The sequence below is a fragment of the Plectropomus leopardus genome, chromosome 8, assembly GCF_026936395.1.
Source record: "Plectropomus leopardus strain MGB_pleo_1.0 chromosome 8, ASM2693639v1, whole genome shotgun sequence".
NCBI lineage: Eukaryota > Metazoa > Chordata > Actinopteri > Perciformes > Serranidae > Plectropomus > Plectropomus leopardus.
In genome coordinates, this window is record NC_142183.1 from 2,232,074 (window position 1) to 2,254,588 (window position 22,515).

General features: G+C 40.9%; 2 protein-coding genes across 5 annotated transcripts in view; both read right to left on the minus strand.

The window, feature by feature from the left end:
• Positions 1-7,143, minus strand: part of LOC148188814 (uncharacterized) — a 13,619-nt gene extending 6,476 nt beyond the window's left edge. For 2 of the 3 annotated variants that reach the window (XR_015777166.1, XM_088080718.1), the window contains exons 1-3: positions 6,892-7,143; positions 6,576-6,623; positions 687-863 (exon numbers count right to left, since the gene is read on the minus strand). Coding sequence is in view for 1 of the 3 variants with exons in the window: in XM_088080718.1 (XP_087936844.1) it covers positions 687-833 (147 nt within the window). In the remaining 2 variants the exon portion in view is untranslated. Of the gene's footprint in view, positions 1-686; positions 864-3,238; positions 3,478-6,575; positions 6,624-6,891 lie in introns of those variants that run through there. The other variant, XR_015777167.1, reaches the window with a different exon arrangement.
• Positions 7,144-10,893: 3,750 nt separating this feature from the next.
• slc36a1 (solute carrier family 36 member 1) overlaps positions 10,894-22,515 on the minus strand; it is a 58,182-nt gene continuing 46,560 nt past the window's right edge. For both annotated transcript variants that reach the window (XM_042492810.2, XM_088080720.1), the window contains exon 12: positions 10,894-16,499. In XM_042492810.2, the coding sequence (XP_042348744.1) occupies positions 16,231-16,499 (269 nt within the window). In that variant the 3' untranslated portion in view covers positions 10,894-16,230. The remainder of the gene's footprint in view (positions 16,500-22,515) is intronic.

Genomic DNA, 22,515 nt, shown 5'->3' on the forward strand with positions numbered 1-22,515 from the left:
ATTTTTAAGGTTATTAACAAATATTCAAGCTCAAATCTCTGTATCATGTTATACATTATGCTAAATTAAGTTTAACAGTTTATTTTTAGACGACAAAGACACATTTAAGTTTTATTTCAACTGCAGAAATGACTTGAAACATAACCTTTAAAATATTCAATATTTTCACAGTTTTGATGCAGAGACGGATGTTTTTTCACCTCCACATGTCAAAAGCGTGTCTGCTGGGTATTGAAAGCGTGAGCCCCCAGTTCTTAAAAGCAAGAAGTCATACGGATGGAAAATATGTGCAGGTTAATCTTCTCAGTTTTCTTCATTTGAAAGTTAAAAAGGTCGATATTAAATAAAAGAATGAGTAAAAAGAGTGGATCTGCACCTTCACTGTGCAGGATGTGGATTTACATTTAAAGGAAGTTGAGTTAATAAATCAGCCTGAGGTGAGCGAACATGGCGAGGAAATATAATTGGTCCACTGAGGGTTTGAAATATGCCAACCTTTTTCCTGTAGTGGTGTAAATCGAAAGTTCCCTTTTTTTTCTTTTAAGTGCTGAAAAATCAATGCAATGACTGAGCTTGTTGTTGTTTGTGTGTTTGGAAAAAAAAAAGTATAAAAACAAAGTGTCTGTGTCTGTGGCTGAAGGCCGGCCGCTCGCATCATCGCAAACCAACAGTAAATGAGAATGTACCTGTTTTCCTTTCACACGCTGTTTTTGCACATCGCCGTGGAGAATGTTTCCTCTGAATGTCTGTAATGTTGATGAGACAAAACGCATCCAACCACGTCCTGGAAAACACGTCTTAATAAAAGAACGTTCACTGTGAGCCGCCGCCATCGCCTCTGTGTGCCGTTATTGTCTCTACATCTGTGGGAAAACATAAAAAAGAATCAAGGCTATTTTCTAAAGAAAAAACTCAGGATTTTCAGGATTTATGTCCCAAATTTATGAGAAAAAAGTCAGATATTCTCTGAGTTTATAAAGTCAGAAAATAGATGGGGTTTTTGTTTGCGTTGGGGTCAAAGAATTACGATGGCGTATCGTAAAAATAAAAAAATAAAAAATAAAAAAATAAAAAAAGATGTAAGGCAATATTCCTTTTTTTTAAAAATAAGGATTTTTGAAATTAACGTCACAAATTTGTGAGAAAAAAAACTCAGAAAATAGTGGGCGGGCAGGTTTGTTTGGGTTGGGGTCAAAGAATTACGATGGCGTATTAGAGCCTTGAAAAAAAACCCTCAGGATTTCCAAAATTAATATCACAAATTTGTAAGAAAAAGGTTGGATGTTTTTAGAGTTCATACAGTTGTAAATTTCTGAGAAAAAAATTGTAGAAATGTGTGGGGTTTTTTTTGGTTTTTTTGGGGGGGGGGGTCAAATAATTATAACAGCATTTTAGGGTCATTGTAGCTAAAATTTTTAAAGTCAAACATTTGTGAGAGAAAAAGAATCAGAGAAAAGTTGATGTTTTTATTAGTTTTTTAGGACCACCAAAACAGACGGCAATATTCACAGAAACAAAAGTCGGCTATCAGCTCTGAGTTTATAAAGTTGCAGATTTGTGAGGAAAAAAAGGCAGAAAAAGGCCTGACGTGTTTTTTGTCCGCAGCAGATGAACTCAAAATTATATCAAATTATACGTAAAAGTCGATGAGCCGAGTTGGAACTCGCATAACCCCGAAATAAACGTGAAAGATAGAAACTTTTGGAATAAACAGATGTAATCTTGGGATCCGGTAACTAATATTTCCAAGCGGCAAAATGTCATATTTATAGGAGATACCAGCTTTCTCGGCATGATCCAAAAGTCGCTGCTCCGTGGTCACAAAATGTGACTAAATAGTCGCAATCGGAAGTTCTGCAGATAGAAAAACACAAAGTCAGACTGTTACTGCGGCGCCGTTAAACCTGATTTATTCTCTGTAAGCTGGAAACAAACTAACAGCTCTGCAGTTCAGATATTAATAATATTTGAAAATCGCAGTCGTGCTTCGTGGTCACAAAACGGGACTAAACAGTGACGGTCTGGAGCTCTGCAAAAGAACCAAAAAAAACGCTTATAAAAACAATTTATAATTGCAATAAAGCAAATAAGTGACTTTCTGAAAATGCTGAAATGTTTCTTTAAATGCACGTTGTGTATTTACATACTTTATTGAGTATTAATTAATTATTTACAGGATTTGTCAAACGTGACCTTTCGACTTTGCATCGTGCTGTGAAAGCTGGTAGCTCCTATAAATGTGGCATTTTTGTTTTTAAAGCAAACATATTTAACTGCAGTACTATTTATTATCTACTCTCCGAATCTGTCCTCGTATCTTGACTTCTTTAAAAAAAAATCTCTTCTCCTTTTTATCTCCTCTCTGTTAAAAAAAATCTGATCTATTCTCCTTTTTAAATCTATAAATCACTTCTGTTCTCTGTCTGCAGACTGACAGCTGTCTGATTTCTCTCTGATAAACCACACACACACACACACACACACACACACACACACACACACACACACACACTCTCTCTCTCTCTCTCCTGGAGTCTGTTGCCGCGGTAACTGTGAGATCTGAGTGGCGTCCTGTCAGTTTGGAGGAGATGTCGCCGGGAGCAACGCCGCCGGTCAACACGTCTCAAATGTTCACACCAGGAGGAGAGAGAGGAGAGAGAGGAGGAGAGAGGAGGAAGAGAAAAAGGAGATAAAGTGAGATGAAGTGAGATAAGAGGAGAAATGAAGGAGAAAAGGGTCGAGGGGCAGAAAGATAAGAAAGTAAGGAGTAGACGAGTTTCCCCAGTTGTGACGTTTGTGTTGCGTTTCAGAGCCGCAGAAATGGCAGAAAGCATAGAAACACATAAATAATATATGTTTATATATATTTTTTAGAGCTGACGGTAAAAAATATATATATGGTTGTTTTGTTCCTATTAGCTATCGTTTACTTTTAGCAGCTGCACATTTCAGTTTATGCATCTATTAACTGCAGCAAGCGAGCAAACTTTGAACTGTAAAACACACAGCACTGTGAAACAGCTCCAAATTTTTATCCCGACAACAAATTTGGAAAAAACTCAGCTTCTGATCCGTCCACCGTGTGAAACAGAGTCCAGGTTCACTGAGAGGACTGCTTTTTTGGGAAGAAACTTTGGCATGTAGCTGAGACAATATGCTGCAAACATGTTATTTTTCTTTCTTTTAGATTGTTTTTCCAACAAAAGTGGAGAGAAGCAGCCGCAGATCAAACACTCACAGTTTCAATCCTGCAGAGTCACAGCGCAGGACGATGTGAATCCTCTCAGGCTCTCCTCAAACATTCGATGTGATGTTGAGATCAGCGCTGCAGCGAGCAGTGTGACATGAAACAAACGGCAGAGATTACAGCACAGAGCAGGAGGAGAGAGGAGAGGGATGCAGCTACGAAGTGAAATGAAAAAGGAGGCTGCAGGAGTGATGAGGAGAGAGGAGATGAGGTGGGAAGGGAGCGACTCCTGAAGGGAGTGAGGAGAGGGGGAGGAACAGGCCAATCGCCAAAAAAAGAGCTGGCATTGTCCGATTGATGATGTTACATTTGCACATTATTATGTAGATGATTTGCTAAAGTTTAGGTTTCAATGCTGTGGTTCACGTGTGGTTAAAAAGAAAGTGGAAAAACAGTGAGTACAAAGAAATACCCACGTTTGATGGCTCTAAACTGTTAAAAAAAGAGCGACGGGTCCCTAAAAGCGTGCTGAAAAGTCACTGCAAACAAAGCAAAGGGTCCCTAAAAAAACGTCGACAAAAAAGCTACAGATTGCAAATAAACGTCAATGGTTGGAGGCAAAATAGCAGCTGGAAAATGAGCCACCAGTCGCTGGACAACACTCGCGTTTGTAAGCTGAAAAGCCATAAAAAAAATTGCTGGGTCCCTAAAAACACCCAAGTTTGGTGTGAAAAAAAGACGCAAGGACAACAGCAGCTAGCTGCTGAAAAACACCAACGTTTGGAGGATAAAAAGCCTCTGAAAGTAGCTGCAAAAGAAAAAAAAACGTGAAAAAAATGGCCATGTTTGGAGGCAAAATAACAGCTGGAAAGCGGGCCATAAGAAAACGCTCATGTTTGGAGGCTGAAGAACTGCTGACAAAAAGTGATAGGTTCCTAAAAAACACTGAGGTTTGCTAAAAAGCTGCAGGGAAAACTGCAACAACAGGTGTTAAAAAACACCAAAGTTTGGGAGCTAAAAGCTGCTGGATGAAAAGCAGTGGGTCTTTAAACACACCCATATTTGGGTGCCGAAAAAGCCACCAGGAACAAAGCACAGGTGCTTAAAAAGCAGCTGTGAAAAAAAGTGACAGGTGGAGAATTAACCTCCATGTTTGGGGGCAAAAAAACAGCTGGAAAATGGGCCACCGGTCGCTGCAAAACACCCACGGACTGAAAACAGCAACGGCATGCAAAAAAAACGGTGTTGAGCAGGCGTCTCGCCAAACTGACCCGCCATCCACCATCCCCTCCACTTCCTGTCAGCTCATATATTCAGTCAGTCCAAAAATGATGCATGTGCAGCGAGGAAATGTAGCATATCTGTGGTTTGCAGAAATGTAGCATGCCAACACTTTCTCCTGGCGACTGGGCCGAGAGGAGAGGAGGAAATCATGAAACGGAGAGGAGATGTGGACGAGTGAAGTTTAAATCGTACACTTTTGCCTCGTTCCCGCTAACAGACGCTAACATCTGGCTTTTTAAAACAATGAGAAAGCGCACAATCGGCATTCAAACCTGGCAAAATGACTCTGCAGTAGCCCCAAATTTTTTTCGCCTCCAGCTCCGATCAGCAATGACGGGAACACAACGCCCGGCCGAACGCATTTCCAATCCAAGGCCACGTAGGCGTTATGGAGCCACGATGGAGGGCGAGCCCCTCATACGTGGGAGCGGCCACGTATGAGGGATTTCTGGGAGCTGATAGTCGACGATTTCACAGAGGAATTGTGAATTCAAAACTTCCGGATGATCTGCTCAACTGTGATAGAGGGATACTTTTGGCTGGTTTGTGGATGAGGAAAGGTTGTGTTTGGCGTGTTTAAATTTTATTTTGTAACACTGGAAGACATTTGGATAGTTAATATTTGGATAGTTAATATTTCTGGGATAGTTGTTCATTTATTCAGTTTGGTGGGAGGTAAACTAGGACTGGTTGTTTGTACACATTCATTCATTTTGGAGGGAAATCATGTTCAGACCTCTAAACTTGTTAACTTTTATGGATTGATGTAAATATCTTTTGGATGCAGTACGCTCCAGAGCAGATATCAGTAAAAAAACTGGATAGGAGGAGCTGGTAGGCGGGACGAGGATTGGAGAGGAGGTGATGGGAATGGGGAGAAGAGATTATAATAAAAAAGGGAGATAAGACAAATGAAGCAGGAGGAAAGAACGGATGAAATAACAGAGGAGATAAAGCGGAGAGACTGAGATGAGGAGGCGAGGAGGTGAAGTGTCATGGAGTCTCTGGATGGATGGACGAACTCTGCCGTTGAATGAAAGTAGAAATTTATTCATGTATTCATGCCTCCACCAGAGGAATTCATCTCCTCGGTTTTCCTCGTGCTTCACTCCTCTTTTCTGCGGCCCTCCCTCGCTCTATAAACACGTATAAATCATCCGGAGCTCCGCTGTGCAAAGAAGCTCAAAATGCACGAAAGATCGATTTCACGGCGCTGAAATGAATCCGGCTTCTCCGTGTGTTACTTCTGCCAGGTTACATCCTGATTATGTAATCAGCCATGAGCACGAATTTCAAAGCAGTCAGAGCCAATCAAGAGGGAGCGGGGCTGAGCGGTGACCCCCGCGTGCTCGAGCGCCGCTCAGGTCTGTGAGGTCGCATCATTAATGGACCCACGGGACGGACGTCCATTGATTGTCCCCGACGTGAGCGGATAAAGAACTCTCCGTGATGGGAGTTGAAGGGCCCTCACATGCCGGCACGAATATCAACTGACCTCTCCGCTAACCCGCCGCCGGCCATCGTGGAACGGTTCAGTTTCATTAAGTCTTATTTCAACAAAAAGCCGCTGATCAGCGACTGATGTTGATTATCTGGAGGGCTTCACGTCATTTACAGGCCAGATAATCTCTGGAGGAGAGGTCGGCTAAATGCAGAGAGGGGAGTGATTTCGTATCGTAGCCGGGCTGCGTGCAGCGACTCCCTTTATTTCAGATTCCCCACCTGTCCTCCGTTCTGGTGGTGTGGTCCACAGTTTGTCCTGACTCTTTACATTTAGGTTCCCAGTAATTTTAAGCATTGAATTAAAGTTGATCATGTTTGTAAGAGCCGTTCACTCACATATTTGGGAGATGTTTGCCCCGATACTGATGCACGCTAATATCAGTATGTCATCTGTATCCGCAGATACTGGCTATAAAATTAAACATCGGAATCGGCCATCATGCTTTTTTCTGCCAATATCATGAATATATATGTCGATATGTGTTATCGGCCAAATGAGCTTTCATATATCCGATATCATGCAGCTCCACTCCAAACAAACAACCGAAGAAGTGTCTGAATAAACGTGTGAAAACTGTCAGTTCACAGGGTAACAGCTCACCTGCTCACAGACGAAGGCGCTTCGCTCCACGTTAAAATCCCAGAGAGGCTGCAAAAATGAGCACAATGAGCAAAAATGAGCACAATGAGCAAAAATGAGCACAATGAGCAAAAATGAGCACAATGAGCAAAGATAAGGAATAACGAGTAAAAATGAGGAGGTGTGTCTGAAGCTGCAGCCGGAGCTCAGTGCTCTCTGATCCAGGAGGCTCCGGTTAAAGTTTGAGGTTTAATCCACTGACATTACAGAGTTAAAATGAAATAAAACTGTTCATCGTGAAGGAAACTTCTGAAAGTTTGGAGAAAAGCAAACTCACTGTTGATTTGCAGCTTTTGACAGCAAACAGCAGCTTCAGCAGCACAAACACATGCTGTCAACCTGCAGCAGGTGAACGCTCTCATTGGATCGTTGACGGAGCAGGATTTTAAATCTACTGGATGATGGATCCAGGGGCGGGACTTATCACAGCCAATATCCGTGTGCCGCCTGTGCGCCACAAACAGAAAAAAACACAGAGTACAGTCAAAGTTTACAAAAAGGTCAAATCCTGCATCCAACACGTGGAGTTAATCACAGGAATCACAGTCACTTCCCTAATTTATTCTGCAGAGCAGTGAGGCCATCATGTCTCCAACTCCGGGAACAGTTTTCTTTCCCCCTGAACTTTAACCTTTTCAACCATGAGCAAAATGGCTTGATTTCTTTCCAAAACAGGGAATGAGGAAATAAGCAACAAAAGAAGAAATCACAAAAAAAAAAAAAGGGACAGTAAATACCTGGAAAGTAGTTAATGAATAAATAAAATAAAATAAAATAATAATAATAATAATAATAATAATAATAAATAAATAAATAAATAAATAAATAAATAAAATAACAAAGTAAATAATGAATGGAAAAAGTGCTTAAATTAAACAGCTCTGTAAAATCATTTTAAATTATTTTTTCAATTTAATAATTATAATACCTATTTACCAGGTTTTTTTCTTTTTCCAGCATTCATTGTCCCCTAACGTTTCTTAGTAATAATAATAATAATAAAAATAAATATTTTTTAATGATGTGGAAAAAGTGCTTAAATTATAACAATTTGTTGACATCATTTTTAATTTATTTTTAATTAAATAATTCTGATAAGTTGCTAGAATTTTTTTTTTTTTCCTGGACTCTCTTTTTTAAAATATGTTCTATACTAAATGTTCTCATTTCTTGCAATTTGTGGAGCATTTCTCACATTTCATCATTGCCTTTTCTTCCCCATGTTTTTGAATGAAATCGCACCAGTTTACTCAGAGGTCAAAGGTTTAAATTCTTGTGAAAGGAATCGGAAAAGCAGACGCACGTGACGTTCATTAGACGCTGCAGAGCTGTGGTCACTTCTGAAGCTGGAAATGTTCATTACTTGACAGAAAACTTAGAAAATATCAAAAATGCATTTTCTTTAGCATTAATTAACCTGCAGCACCTCTGAAATCCTCCGTGCGTCTGCTGCTTTGTCTGTTCAGCTTCCGGCCACCCACAGCAGCGATCTGCTTCTGAAGCAGGAAACCTTCGTTATTCTGCGCTCAGCTCGGCTCTCCTCCAGGTTTGAAATGTAAAAACGTCTTTTTTCCAAAGATGAGAATCCTTAAAGCCGCGTGTCCGCGGGGACGCTCTCCCTCAGCGTCTGTTCTCAGTGAAAGGTGGAGCAGCGGCAGATTCCTGACAGCTCTTCAAACTTCATCCCTAAAAACTCAAACAGGTTTTCAGCATGCTCAGGGGAAAACACACACACACACACACACACACACACACACACACACACACACACACACACTGAGACATTTACACTTTACTGGAGCTTGAGGTGAAAAAGCTGACTGAAGCTGCACAGCGAGGGTCCAGGTTTGAAGCTTCAGTTGCTCCGGATTTTGCAGAATATTTTTGTGATTGTTGAGGCCTGAAAAGTCTCTTCTGAGAAAACTGCAATTCATGTTACGTTTAAAACGTTTTTTGTTTGCTTGATTGTTTGTTTGTTTTGGTTTTGCAAAACAAAAAATGCAAAAATATTTTATTTGGAGCTCCGACAAGTTGTGAACACGCTGACAGGAAACAGTTGGACACTGTTTTCAGGGGCATTTCTGGGATTTAATTTTTGTTTTTTTTCCCTTTAATAATTGTGGTGATTTTAAAAACTTATTGCAAATTTCTTCTCTCCGAGGTGTTTTTACTGACCCTCAGCAGCGTTTTCGAGGGGCAGCTCAGCTCGTACACCAATTTGGGGTGTATCCCGACCCCTCGCAGCATTTCCCCGAGAAATTTAAACTGCAAATCTGGGTAGTTTTACTGACCCTTCACAACGTCTCCGAGTCGTGTTTGACCCACCGACCCTAAGCTGTTTTTGTTGACTCTTTGCAGCATTTCGCAGTGACGTTTGGGCCACCAGTCGCAGGTGTTTTTACAGATCTTTCACAGCGTTTCTGAGCGGTGACTGAAACATCACACCCATGTTTTTCAGCAACACCTCCCTGTTTTTCCAGTGACTTCTGAAACCAAACATGAGTGTTTTTTTAGCCAAAACATGATCTTTTCTAAACCATTTCCTGTGGTTTTGTGCCTAAATCTGACCACAGATTCACAAGGTTGTTGAGAAATGCAACATATCTGAGTTTTACAGAAACGTACAATGCAAACATTTTTCCTCGTGACTGTCTGACTGCAGAGAAAGTGTGTTTTTGGAGAGACAGGACTTGATGGGTGTTTTGGGGATAACAGGCTGTTGGAAAAATGACCTTTTGGTTCAAAGGGACACTTTTTGGACAAACAGAGCTTCTGGATTTTTGCCCGTCAGAACAATCTGCAGTCCTTTCTCTGCTGGCATCTTGCCTAGATCTCCCTCCACCTCCAGATGATGAACTGAAAAGTAACGTTTTCGTGATTTGCACGTTTTCTTCTTTGCACTGACCAAACAGAACAGTGAAAGCTCTGCAGTGAGAATTCAGAGGGAAACTCCCACCAATCAAATTCCTTTTCACTCCAATCACCCTTTGGGACACTTTCACCAAAGTAAAGCTAAATGCAGCCGAGCACACGTCTGCAATAACCAGCTCATCTAAAATGCACGGCGCTGTTGTTGGAATACAGCGGCCTGCATTAGAGACCCTCCCGCTCCCACTCGGGTTAATGAAATTCCATCTCTGGCTGACCGTGAGCTCGGCGAGGAGCTTTATGGAGAAAAATTAACCCCCGCGGACCTTTTTTCTCTCCTTCCCTCCCTCTCATTTGTATCAATTACGCGGCAAACAGGATTACTGGCACTGCTTGTGTGGAGAATGTTTAAAAAGCGTTTTCACTTCAGGGACACGAATACAGACGGAGCGGAGGAGGCAACAAACGCAGCTCGGCCTCAGAGCACCGGGGTCCGTTATTGGGCTGGAATTTCTGCATGTGAACATAAACACGTGAGTTTCTGAAATTTACATAAATATTGGAAAAAAAGTCGATTTACGCATTTCACAAACATGTTCTAATGAAAGTCAATGCATGGATTAATACGCCTGTTGTGTAGACGAGCAGATGGTCCGAAATGCTTGGTGATGTTTTCTGAGAAAATCAATTACATGTCTGCTTAAAATAATTGGAAAAACTGAAGTTGGCAACAAGTTGGAGAAACCGTTTAACTCAAAGTGGCCTCGCCGCGGTCTATTAACCCCGGCGACGTAACTGTTCGGCCACTGAACACGAGCGTCTTCATGCATTTAATCTGCCGCATTAGGACTAGGAGCAAATTATTATTAGATTTTTTAACATTAACATTATAATTTTTTAACATTTTTTAAACATGAATCTAGTTTCCAGCAAACTTTTTGGTGTAAATATTCACATTCAGCTGGTTTAAAACAGAAGGATTTTTTTATTTTCTGATCAGTTTCTCAGAGAGGCTTCCTCTCCGTGTGAAGTGGGTTCAAAATGTCCTGGATGTTTTTGTGCATATTTTCACAAAAAGATTAAAATACCTAAAGAGAGGAATTAATGTTTTTTTTTAATTTAATTTATTTTTTACACAGCCATATAATATGGTATTAAGATAGATACAGCATTCATGGCAGAGCACCGTTATTTACCTTCTTTGAAAATTGCTCAAAAAAGTTGTTTTTGGGGCATTGCATCACTGAGATGATCAGTGCTGCTTCAGCATCAGAGGAATCATAAAAAAATACACACAATATTAAAAAACAAACAAAGAAAAAACCCCACTGAAATCTGCAGACTTCTGGTTGTCATTTCTGGAATAAAATAACTTGGAATTAAGGAATTAAGAAATAAAAGAGCACTAAAATGAAAATGTGTTATCTGTTTTAATGAAATTATCAAATACAAATCAAACATCTGTAAGATCCAGCTTTTTAAACGGCTGTTTAAACATCAGTTTCACTGGAGGACGACGTTTTGTTCGAAACAATTACTTAAAATAATAACAAACACTGATTAACTGATAAAAGTTAAAGGGGACCTATTATGCTTTTCTTTATTTTCTGTAAATTATTTATGTTTCATTGTTGGATGTTTGTATTAAACGGAGCAAAGTTTCAAACTAAGAGGTACACGGATGTAAAATTAACCTTTAATTACTGTTTCCATTGAGACAACACTGCCATCAGCTCATTATGGATTTCTTTAGGTCGTCGGCTCCAAACACGCGACTGTTTACATCACACACACACACACACACACACACACACACACACACACACACACCGCGACATGCAGCTATGTGCTAACATTAGAGAAACTTGGTTGCCACTTTTGTTAATTTCTTCATGATTTTGGTTCATAATCCTGCTGCTAGTTACTATGGTTACAACAAACATCAGCAGGGCGTAAAGTGTCACAATCACCAGTTTGAGAACTCTTGTTTTTATGTTACGCTCTCACACAAGCAATCAATGGCTGTGTTCGAAATCACCCCGTCACGGATGTAGAGCACTATATAGTGTGTTCGCCATTTTGTAGTGTTGTTCGAATTCTCCGCGATTAATTTCATCCACTATGTAGTGGACGAGAAAACACCCACAATGCACCGCAAAATTGAGTGAACAAGCAATGTACACTACTTTGTGCTCCGTATCCCACAATGCAATGCGGTCGTGTTTTGGAAGAGGAGAAGAAGGAGACGATGGCCGCCGCACCAACCGCCGCACCAACCGCCGCACCAACCGCCGCTTTTGTATATAAATTTAAGTAACATTACAATATACACATTTGATGCGTGTAATACTTTAGTGGCGTGGTTTTATGCCTTTTAAGAGCTGCGAATTGTCATAACGAGCGCATTTGTTGGTGGAGAAGCATCCGGTTTGTTATTTGTATCTGCGAGCTAACGCTAACGCTAAGGCTAATGCGAGGGCTGGCCGGTAGTTGCAGCTCTAGCTGGAGCAGACACCCGCACACCCGCTCACATCTGATCATAGCGTTTTGTTCTCTTTTCCCAATTGGCGGTGTGTTAGAAAAATAAATGCTTTTCTGTTTCTTGTTCCACGGGACTGATGAAGATGTTGAGAAGCTTATTAAGCTTCGTGTTAAGCACAACCAGCTGTTCTCCGGCCGCAGAAATGCGGCTCTGCGTGGATGGATATATTCTAGTGGTGCATATTCATCAATAAAAGAAATTTCAGAATTCATATTTGTCATTCCTGATTGAACATTACATTTGTATTTTTTAGTATGATGGTATTTATAGTTGAATAACCATGGCGCATCTGCTGACGCAACCACGTTCAGGAAATTACCGTGTAGTGTCCGAATTCTCCTCCCGCCGTTCCCTACATCGTGTATATGATGTAGTTCACTACATCATATACACGATGTAGTGGATAGGGAGTGAGTGAATGAGTGGATGATTTCGAACACAGCCCGTTACTTTCAAAATATAACCACATTTCCCCGTTTCTTTTGGAACGTTTCCTCATATTTGGGAATTCTGCAATAAGTGTAATAAAATTAACAGCCCAACAATGATTTCATGTCCTCAGCGTACAGTTACATGATTGAAGTCGTCTCTGTGGTTAGACTCAGAGAGAAACGTGGTGAGGACGTACCTTAAAATGACTCAAAGTTCACACAGTTCCCGACAGGGGACAGTCCCCTTACAACACCGCTTTGGGACCACTTTCTCGTCTACTCCTGTTGGCACATTTGTCACTGCCTTTGAAAAAAACGAGAGATTTGTACAAATTCAGGTGCATAGCTTTTCACAGAAAACGTACGTGATAAAAGCCAGTTTCTTTGTTTCCATTAACGCAAAAAAACATGTTTGTTTGGTCGTTTCTGCAAAATCACACATCACTAAGTTTGCCCATACAGAAATGTATTCGGAGGTCAGCCTGGTGCCACAGTTACACTGGCAACAGTACACCTAAAAATGGCTGTCACTCCGCCCCATGGATGTATATAAAGGACCTGGACACAGCATCTGAGGCAGGACCCCTGTTCAGTCCGATTTAAGCTGCTCAGTGCACACGAAGCCAAAAATGCTCAATTTGTAGGAAGAAATTACCCTTTTTGTTGTTGTTGTTAAGTTGCTCGTCGGGAAATCTGCTCTGGTTTGAAAGGGTTAAACAGAGTGTGAACACAGGTGTTCCAGCACAGACAGTCAGATATTTTTGTGATATTGTTTTTACATTAAAGCATGTAAACATGTTCTGATGGAAACCCAAAATACAAACACCAACCTGAAAACGAGCATAAAACGTCCCCTTTAAGATCTTCGTCAGTTGCAGCCCTACGTAAAGTGAAATTAGTCGTCTTTGGGAAGCTGCACATCATCATCATCATAATCATCGTCATCATCGCCATCATCATCGTCATCTCCTCCTTCTAAAGTGTCCAGTGTGAAATTTGGAGAAAATCTCATTTTAGCACATAAAGTTCCCTCCATAAGCGAAGAAGAGATTGGGTATTTAAAATAGGATTAACTTTTGTGTGTGTGTGTGTGTGTGTGTGTGTGTGTAGACATTTACATGTGCAACAAATGGGTATATACACAAAAACAACTTCAGCTGCGGTTCAAACCAGCAGCCGGTACAAATCCTTTACACATAAGGCTCATAGCGTTCAGTTTTTCACCACCGATAAAACACCAGCGTCGATAATAAAATAACACGCCGTCTTTATACTGCCACAGAAACACTGAAGACAAACGACAGGACAGAAGCTTCAGAGCGAACGTGTTGGCCTGTCTGCTCGCTAAAACAGACGGATGACTTCTCATATAATACCTACAGCTCCTCATTAAAACGTGTTTTATATTACATACATTTTACATTATATTACATGGAGAGCCTCTCTGTAATTAAACCAAAGTTAGGTCTAAGTCTAAATAAAAAAAACTATTCAAAAGTACCCAACCATTAATTTAGTAAATACATAAAAACACATAAAAAAATATCAGATCGACAAAAACAAGTTTTAAAGTTGAGAAAAAAAGTGTTGCACAGAATAGCTCCTACATAAACAGAGAACAACTTAGTTTCTAAAGTCTGATATTTTTTTTTCTGCGTTTAGTTTAGTAAATGTGTTTCTTTTTTTTACTGATTTTCATTGTGCTCATCAATCTCTAGTCTCATCAAATCCTGGTTTCTTGTTAGCAACCAAGAAACAGTAAAAAACTACACCATAAATTAAAATGTAAATGTTTTTCATCTCATTATAAACAAGTTAAATTTTGTATGTTTTCTCTTTGAGTTTCATTGATCCAGATGTTCCAGCATTACATCATTTCGATTCTTTTTCTTTTTTAAAAGAGTTGCATAAACCAAAATAATAAAAAATAAAAAGAGCATTTTTCCTGAATATTTGGGTTTTCAGGATCTTCAGCTGAAAGTTTGGACTTTATGATCTGCGTTTTTCTTTGGCTGTATTTGTCAGGATTTGATGAGCAAAGCTGAAAAAGCACAATTCCCACAGAATCCAGGGTGTTTACTGTATTTTGGACTAAGGCCTCATTACAGAAAATTATACAAAGTGCTCATCCCGTCCTAATTTTAAAAATCTTCCTTTTACAGACGCAATTCCTAAATTTGTGTTTTATCCTTTGTCAAGCTTCCAATTTTATCTAAAGAAATCGGAAATTTAATTATTCAATTGGCATTAGACTGCCTGTATTTCTGATAAGAATGCACCGGAAGGTGAAGTCTTGACACAGGTTTGCAGCTTTCTGTCACGGACAAAAAAAAGACGGATGTTCCATTTTGTGGGTCTTGAAGTTTTCCCGGTGGGCTGGTCTTGTGAGAGCCAGTCTTCTTTACCGCATTTTGAAAACCTGATGTAGTTACACATGTATCCTTCAGCTAAATACTAAATTCCATCGGGTCCATGATTGCAGATGTTGTAGACAATGCTCGTGTTTCCACCGGGCGCACCTAAGAGCGTCTCTGCAGATGCAGCTCCACGCTCGGCTCAGTGGAAAAAACGCTCTGAGTCCATTTTCGCCAAAGGTGGACAGCAGTTGCGTCAAGCTGCACAGAACAGATTGCACCAGGAGGACGTTTGTGCCAAATTTGAAAATAAAAAATTACTAAAGGGTGTTATTGAGATATTGTGATCATGAGAGTCAGGCAGACAAGGACAAAATGACCTTGATCTTTGACCTATGACCACCAGAATCTAATAAGTTCATCCTTGAGTCCAAGTAAATGTTGACCTTGACCTTCTAACGCCAAAATCTAATATGTTCAATTTTGAATCCAAGTGGACGTATGTTCAAAATTTTGAAGAAACTCCTTCAAGCTGTTCATGAGATATCACGCTCACGACAATGTGACTGTTTATTGTTGAGTTGGAGTGGATGTTTGTGCCAAAATCTGAAGAAATTCCCACATGGTGCTCTTGAGATGTTGTGTTCATTTTTAGAAAACATGTTCCTGAATACAAAATAATCCCAAATGGCATCCTGAACTGAGATAAAATAGGATTTCTGACTTTGGAAATCTCTGTAATGAGGTCTTAGTTTTCAGTTCAGAACAGTTTCAGTAACTCGACCCTTTATTTTTATTGTTTGGTTAAAAATCTTTTATCTGCTATAAATGTGTTACAGTTACTTACTTTAAAGTTTATGTGATGTGTTGTGTATGTCAAAGTGATGCGGCGTTACATAAGGCATAAATCAAAGTGCAGCAAAAAAAAAAGTTGATTTGTTTCTCTGATGAGGTGGTGGGAGGTGAATCTCTAAAAGCTCTAAATGAGAAGCTGTCTGGGTAACAAGTCCACATGATCTCAGCAACAGCGTCTAATGCGGACGTTAAAATGTTTGGACAGAACAAATGGATACCAGTTTGTGAGGTAGTTTGATTAAACATCAATAAATTCATTACCTCTAAAGTCACTCTAATCTCACAACATCGTTTAAGGGTAGCTCCTACATGAAGGAATGATTTCGGTTTCATCATAATTATATTAATTATCATTCAATTGCACTAAATTTCTGGACTTGATGAAATATGAGTAACACCAAGCACAACGTATCCGTACTGCGTCTACATGTGACAGATTAATGCTAAAAACGGCCGCCACGTCAACAGCAGCAAATCGTAGGACAGAAAATTTAAATAAAAATGTGCCCTAATATGGTTCCTACATGGCGTGGGTGTGTTTCGTCCACCTGCCAACAGTCACGTCATCACTGGACCAGGTACGTGGAGTCCTCCACATGCTTTATGTTCCGCTCGATGATCTCCTGGATGGCGATGTACGTTCCCGTAACGAACCCGATAAACCCGATGAGGCTGATGATGATGTTCTTGATGGTCACAAGCGGCGACAGGCCCTCCGTGTGAAAAGTTAGAATCTGGAGAATCGGAGGAAAGATCAGCGCCAGGAAACTGCTGCTGATCGAGCCCACCAACGAGATGACGAGGTCCAGCTCCGGTACCAGGATGGCGATGGCACCTGGAGGAGGAGAGAGACACAGTTTTGGTTAATAGACTTATTTGTTGTTCCTAACTGACATTTTTTTTTCAGATATCAACTTTTAAACTTTTTAAAAAAGTCCATTTCTTTGATTTATTTATTTATTTGTTTCTTTGACATGGACATACAGTAACATTGGTGCCGTTACTTTCAGACATGCTCAAGTCCCAGATGCACTGCTTTGAGTGTTTATAGCAAAATGCTAATTTGCAACACCTGTCCATGAGAAGCTTTTGGAAATTACAGGTTAAAATACAGAGAAAGAAGAAGAAGAAAATAAAAGAAATATAGGTCATTACAAATACAATATAATTTTAAATGGTAGATAAAATACAGATATAAAAAGGCTGTGAGGAGACTAAACATACATGATCCTGTCGCTGTTTTACGTGTGGGAACAAAGTTGTTTCTCCTTCAGCAATGACTTCACGCCTTTGTTAAAAGCAATTAAACTGTTTTGCATTTTTAGCTCAGAGGGTAGACTATTCCAAAGATTTGCGTGTGAAGTCGACTACAATCCTGATTTCTTTCTCACCAGTTCATCGATCAGAGAAGGAGCCGGACCATGCAGACATTTAAACATCAATTTCAGATTATAGTAGCTAACAAAACTTCCAAAACTAAACATATTATGTTTCTCTAGTACACGACAGTGGTGCCATCTTACAGGCTTTTTGTCTATAACAATATTGCATTCATGTGAATGAGACCGCTGAAAGGTCACAGTAACCTTGACTTTTGAACTGTAACCATCCAAATCTTATCAGTTTATTGATAACTCCAAGTGGACGTTTGTGCCAATTTAAAAAAAAAACAAAAACCTGAAGGTATTCTTGAGATATTGCAATCCCAAGACTGAGACAGATGAGGTCACAATGACCTTTATGTTTGACCTACGGTCACCACAAATTTGTCCTCGAGTCCAAGTGCACGTTTGTGCCAAATCTAATTGAATTCCCTTAAGGCCTTCACGGTCACTAGGACTGACACCTAACACCTCCTGCTTCGGTATTGCCGTCTCAGAGGCAATATAAAATAAACATGTTCAAAGAACTTGTGAGTTTGTGGTGAAACTCGTAAAGACCGTGACCTTTGGCCTCTTTGAAGAATTTAATTCTGTCTCTCTGAAAGCATTTTCTCTCATGTTCTCATCTATGTTCTTGTTACACATGAATGACGGCCCTGTGGAGGAGATTAAAGGCACAGATTCCTCATTTTCATCTCGTGCGCTGTACAGACCAGCAGGGAAAAAAAACAAAACAACTACAGTAGAAAACAGAGAAGCTTCAGGAGACGAGAGAGAAAATGAGGATGGATGAGGACTGAGGTGAGCCGTACCAGAGAGAACAGAGGGGATGGGGGAAGACGAGTGAGATGGACGAGGTCAGAAAAACAACGACGCAACGGGAAAAGTTAAAATTGAGACGGAGAGGACAGAGACGCCCGCTGTGAGAAAACAAAGCTGTGACTGTGGGGATTGTTTTTCACATGTTGGCAGGAGCAACCAAGGACATCTTGACCTGTTGCCGTGGGGACCGGCACAAACAGCAACAGCATAACAACAGGTTTAGTACACATTTTTACCAATACATTCCCATGACTTTTAGGCAAAATTTAAAGACCATATTTTTTCTGAAACGACCATTGATACTCCTTTTCAGTTCTTTTTCATCATTATATTATCGTTCTTTGAAATATATATTATTTTAAAACTTAATGAATTCAGAACAAGATTGGAACTGCATTTTTAAATATAACTAAGGGACTGTTTGTTATTTATGAGAGGGAAGGGGTGGTACAGACAGGCAGATGCTTGTCAAAATTTTTTTAAGATCTGAGAACTTATGTTTTTGTTGTTTTTGTTTTTATTTTGGCTTAGGGGAGGGGCATACAATTTTACATGGCTTTTTTTTTCTTTAAAATTTGTTGGCAATCTTTGAAGGAAAAAAACACTGGGTTTTTCTTTACAGATCTCAGTCATTTTTATGGCCATTTTAAAGAAAATATTTTTCTTAAATTTTATTAAATTTGAATTTTTTTGGGGATTTTTGTTTTTGTCTTCAATTTTTTTTGGTGATTTCTTTTTTTCCTGAAAAAAAAACCAAACTGCTGCAGTCTCGACCAAGGTGTGTATTTACGTTCACTGCTGAGCTCAAACCTTGAAATGTCTGCACGTGGACAATCGCTACACGCATGGACACACCAGAAGAGAGACCTGCTTGCTTTGCCACACACACACACACACACACACACACACACACAAACACACACGCACACACACACACACACACACACACACACACACAGAGGCCTCTCGGTGTTTACATGAGCATCCCCTCTGCGGCGAGACAAGAGGACGAGTCTGGTGTTCTTGTTCTCTCTGGATGTCGGACACCCATTACCAGCGCCTGATAAAAGACTCTTTGAACCATAATCAATTGCTCACCGCCGCATGTTCACGAAGTCTGTCAAATTAACCTATGGAGCTACGGCAAGGTCGGGCTTTCATGTGACAAGTGCGGCGAAAGTGCCTCGCCGCCACACGCTCCCGGGGAGTAAACCTGTCACTTTCAGGGAAAGGCCCTCACCGCTGAAGGGTGCTCTTCAAACCACATTTGAAGCTTTCCGAGCCATCAAACAAGGCAGGCGCCGCGGTGAAGGAGAGCGGCGAGGGGGTGGGGGTGTGTGGGTGTACCTTGAGATAACACTGAACCTTCATAGCAAATGATCCACAAGGCTGTAGCTAAAATGCCGTCCCGGGAGAGGGAGGCAGAAGCGCGGATCATCGGGCAGATTCAAAGAGCTGAGGAGGAACGCTTCGAGCACACTAATGTGGACGAACAAACTGCGATCTTCAGAAACAAAGAGAAAATATTTTCTCCCATCAGCCTGCTGGAGCACACTGCACACAGCGAGACTCCTTCAGAGGAGGACAACATGTGATGGGGGAGGTTTATGATGTTGGTAAAGTCCGTGTGGATGCAGGTGAGGTGAATGAGTGACCTTATAAACAACGCACCTTAAAGTCTGCAGAGTTTAAATTCTTTGTGAAGACAAAGCTGCTGTGAAAAGAAAACTGAAATGATCTAAAGTAAAGTAGTGGGCGATGCACCGATTATCACCTCTTGTGGGATGTATAAAATATATTGCAAACAGAGTTTTTAAAGCCCCGCGGCACGAGACTTGTTTTGGCGTTTCGGTTTTCTTGCTCTCTCTATCATCCTCTCAAAGAAACAAACAGAAAAGACTTAAAACATGATTTATCACACAGTAATATATGAGCTGGAGAGCTGTTTCCTGCTCACAGTGAATAAATCCTCGCCTTTCACTGCGATGATTCAAATCTCTGCTAACTGTTAATGTAAGCTTCAAGATCACAGAAAAAACAGCCAATCTTTTTTTTCCCCACACAAAGTCTTCTGCTGGGTCTCAAAGTTCTGCAGCCGCTGCTCCTCTCATTCATCGATCTGATCAGCTCTGACGGGATCATAGGATCAATTATCAAATATCAAAGAACTCATAAGTCGGGCCAGTGCTGCATTCAGAGATACACAAAAACGCAATGCAAACATTGCATGTTATATCTGAAATATGTCGACCTAGCAACAGCGACAGGGTCCGAAGTTCGAACTGAAGACGCATCTGTAAAAATCCGATTTGAATTGCATTTCAAACCAAAATTCAAAAATGAATCTTGATAGGTCAAAAACCGTGAATGGTTTTCTGTCTCTATGTTGCAGCTCTGTAATAGTCTGGCGTCCAGGGCCTCTCACCAAATGACAGCTGGGATCGGCTCCAGCTCTCTTGCCACCCTTAAGAGGACAAGAAGTTACGGACAATGAATGAGTGAATGCTTTGCTATAACAGATCTGACATCAAAGGTGAGGTCACCTTTCGTCACGAGCCGAGAACGAGGAACAACGAGCAGAGCTGCAATATCTAATCTGAAGGAACGCCCAGGTACATAGGGGGCTAATAAATCCTAATGTAATCTGGAGAAAAGCCATATAACGCTTTTAAAGCTATCATAAAATTGTTTAAATCAATATGGTCAGTAACAAGCAACCAAGTGTAAACATGCTGACGCAGAAGTACTGTGTTCAAATTTTTTGGTTTCCGTTCAAATTCGGGCGGCAGCCATTGGTGTCAGTAAAGGAGGTTCTGACTGATACCAGCATTAAGTGCATAACGATAGTCAAGGCGAGGGAAAACAAAAACACGTATGACCTTGTGAAAGTTCAAGAGAAACAAGAAAGATCTAATTTGAGAGATCTTTTTAAGCTTGGGGAAGCACAACTGACAACAACACAAACAATATGGAGAAAAATGTTAAGGTATTTTAGTGTTTGATTGGACACAGCTGAAAGGTAACTGGTGCTTAAAAAAGTGTTAAAAAACAGAACTTTTGCACAAAGGCTGACTCACTGTATTCACCTCCACATGCTAAAACAACACTAGAAACTCAGCTTTAATACTCATAGCCAAAAGCATCAACAGCAGCAGCCGGAAGAAGAGAAAATAAAGGACAGTCTGTGTGTCTTTACACAGCGGGCACTTTCTTAACTGAGCCCACGACTTTTAAATCCACTGAGAGAGAAGAGCTCCCCAGCCGGGTGGAGTCAATTACCTCCACAGCCAGCAGACACAGCCGGCAGCGGGAGAGACTCGGAGGTCGGATCAAGATTGAGGAGGGAGGGTCTGAGTGTGCTCTTCTCAGCCAGGATGGACTAAAGGCCATCATTTCTTCACCTCGACACCAGAACTCAGCGAGCAGGAAGGAGCCTCAGGACCACGGCGTGCAGAGACGACTTTCATCTGGCAGATCTGCTGCTCGCCGGACTGCAGCTCATTACAGATTCTCCAGAAGAAAAGGCTCAAAACGAGCAAAAGTACAAACAGCAGCCTGACAAATAAAGACGTCTTCATCACATTTCACCGCCTGTTCAAGGCGGGAATATAGAGCTGGTATTTGAAAACGGGTCCGAGTTGTTTGGCCATGAAGCCGGCTGGAGATGCCATAAAAGCTACAGCTTTGATCAGGCCCAAAAAAATCAGGCCTGACTCTACATAGGGTTGCTGTGACGACGGCGACATGTAGATGGAGCAGCCAGTAACTCCTCATATCCTTGCTTCTTTTTGCTATATTTCTCTAGTTTTTTCAACTCCATGGCTCCTTCTGCTGAGGCATGTCTTTTCTACAACAGAGAAGCACTTCTCAACATCGGGAAAAGTTGTGTGAAGTTTGGACTGAATGCAGCCGACTGCAAGAAGATCTCCACCTACAAGTGGCCAGTCAGACCAGAGGAGAGATAAAAAAACGAAAGACGAAGAGGAGGAGGAGAGCCGGCATCAGGGCGAGGCTGACCCGACATGGACCAAGAGCCGTTCCTCTACCAGGCCTTCTTTTGGCTAATGTTGGGTCACAGGAGAATAAAGTTGATGAGACGTGATTGAGGCTCACTCAGGAAATCAGAGACTGCTCTGCGCACATATTCACAGAGACATGGTTAACCCCTAACATCCCGGATCAAGCTGCTGCACAGGATGGGCGGACCTTGTTCAGAGCCGACAGGACACAAGACTGATGCAAGTTAAAAAAATGCATTGCAGGAATTGAATGATGCCATCAGCAGCAACCTGGTAGAATTTTAATAGTAGTTGGTGATTTTAATAAACTCATCATTCAACTCAACTTCAAACTGACTAATAAATCTGACTTCTAACTGTATTTTATTTAACAGGATTGGAAAAAGCTATATTATGCAAAACTACAATGGAAACTCTTTTTATCTTTTCTAGGTCACATGATGCTATGTCCATGTGCTCGTCAGTAGGAACTGGCTCCCTCATGATGCAGCAGGAGCTACAAGAGCTGTTACTGCGTCACATAACTCTTCAAAGTTAAGCGGATCATCTGGAAGTTTTGAATCCACAATTCCTCAGTGAAATCGTGGACTATCAGCTCCCAGAAATCCCTCTTTCGTGGTAGCTCTCA